Source organism: Octodon degus, unplaced genomic scaffold (assembly GCF_000260255.1).
Source record: "Octodon degus isolate 3935 unplaced genomic scaffold, OctDeg1.0 scaffold00113, whole genome shotgun sequence".
NCBI lineage: Eukaryota > Metazoa > Chordata > Mammalia > Rodentia > Octodontidae > Octodon > Octodon degus.
The window spans coordinates 6,117,818-6,119,167 of NW_004524689.1; the positions used below are offsets into that span (position 1 = coordinate 6,117,818).

Here is a 1,350-nt window from a genome sequence, read left to right on the forward strand (position 1 = left end):
TACTGAGACCCTGTACCATGTACCAAATACATAATTAATTAATTAACTAATTAATTAATTAAAAGTACCAGGTACATGGTGGTGCTTGCCTGTAATCCCAGCGCTCGAGAGGCTGAGGCAGGAAGGTTGTTGCAAGTCTGAGGCCAGCCTGGGCTATAGAGTGAGTTGAAGACCAGCCTGAACTGCTGAATTGCAGAATGAGACTCTGTCTCAAAAACATAAAAATAAATATTTTTTTTTAAAAAAAAAAAAAGCAGAAAGGGCTAGGGATGTAGTTGAGAATGAAGCCTTGGCTTCAAGCCCCAGTATAGGGAGGGAAGCCCATGCCAGTGAACAGTAGCCTCGTGTGCACCAGCTAGTGCCGTCTCTCTGGACCTGTGCCGTGCCGCTGACCTGAGCTCTGTTCCCTCTCTGTTTTTCTCAGCCGAGCCCCTGCCACTCATGGATCTCTGCCGGCGGTCCGTGCGCCTGGCCCTGGGCAAGGAGCGCCTGGGCGCCATCCCCGCACTGCCCCTGCCCGCCGCACTCAAGGCTTACCTCCTGTACCAGTGATGCGGCCTGGGCGCCACGTGGCCACCAGTGGTGCCCACTCACTGAGCCCTGGGCCACCGCACCTGTGCCCAGGCCCGCAGGCCCTGGCGAGTGCCGCTCACCCTCTCTGCTGTGGCTGCCTTTGCTGGGCTGGACTGCTGGACTGGACCTGACCGGACCGATGCCACCTGGGCTCCATTCCTCCCTTCCCGGGCTGCCCATCCCAGCCCTTCCCTGGAACCAGACGCAGAGAATAAACTCCTACGAAAGTCTCATGCAGCGCCTGTCTGCTCTGGGGGGTGGGGACGGGTGGGGCTCCTCTTCGCGGCCCCGGGGACATCCACAGTCCTAAGGGGTCCCAGGGTGCTGGGGCTGTGGGAGGGGCCAGGGCTGGAGGGCATGTCCCAGGCAGGTGAAGGGCTAGGGCTGGGCTGTGCCAGTGAAGCTCAGGACATCAGGGCCGATCTCCACGTGGCTCCTCCTGAAGGCAAATGGGCACCCAGTACCCAGCCTGGTGCCAGAGCCCCATATCTTGTATTTATTCTTTTAACAATAACAAAGGCCTTTTATTTATTCCACTTAGAAAGGAAACCCTATATTTCAGCCACCTCTTTGTGAGGCCCTCTGACGCTTTCCTCCCACCTGCTGCCTCCCTGGGGCGAGCGTGCCTCACTGCGTGCCTCTCCTGTTCTCTCTGGCCCAGCACAGGCCCTTGTGCAGGTCCCTACTGGTGTCTGGTGCTCCGTCCTGAGGTTCCCAGCAGGCCCCCAGGAAGCATAGCCTCATATGCAGGACGAGTCTTAGGGCGCCAGCGTCCTC

At 58.0% G+C, this 1,350-nt stretch overlaps 1 protein-coding gene across 1 annotated transcript in view; it reads left to right on the forward strand.

Annotated features, from left to right (window-relative positions):
• Positions 1–806, forward strand: part of Spsb1 (splA/ryanodine receptor domain and SOCS box containing 1) — a 51,387-nt gene extending 50,581 nt beyond the window's left edge. The window contains exon 3 of the mRNA XM_004639635.2: positions 425–806. Within this exon, the coding sequence (XP_004639692.1) occupies positions 425–552 (128 nt within the window). The 3' untranslated portion in view covers positions 553–806. The remainder of the gene's footprint in view (positions 1–424) is intronic.
• Positions 807–1,350: the final 544 nt, after the last annotated feature.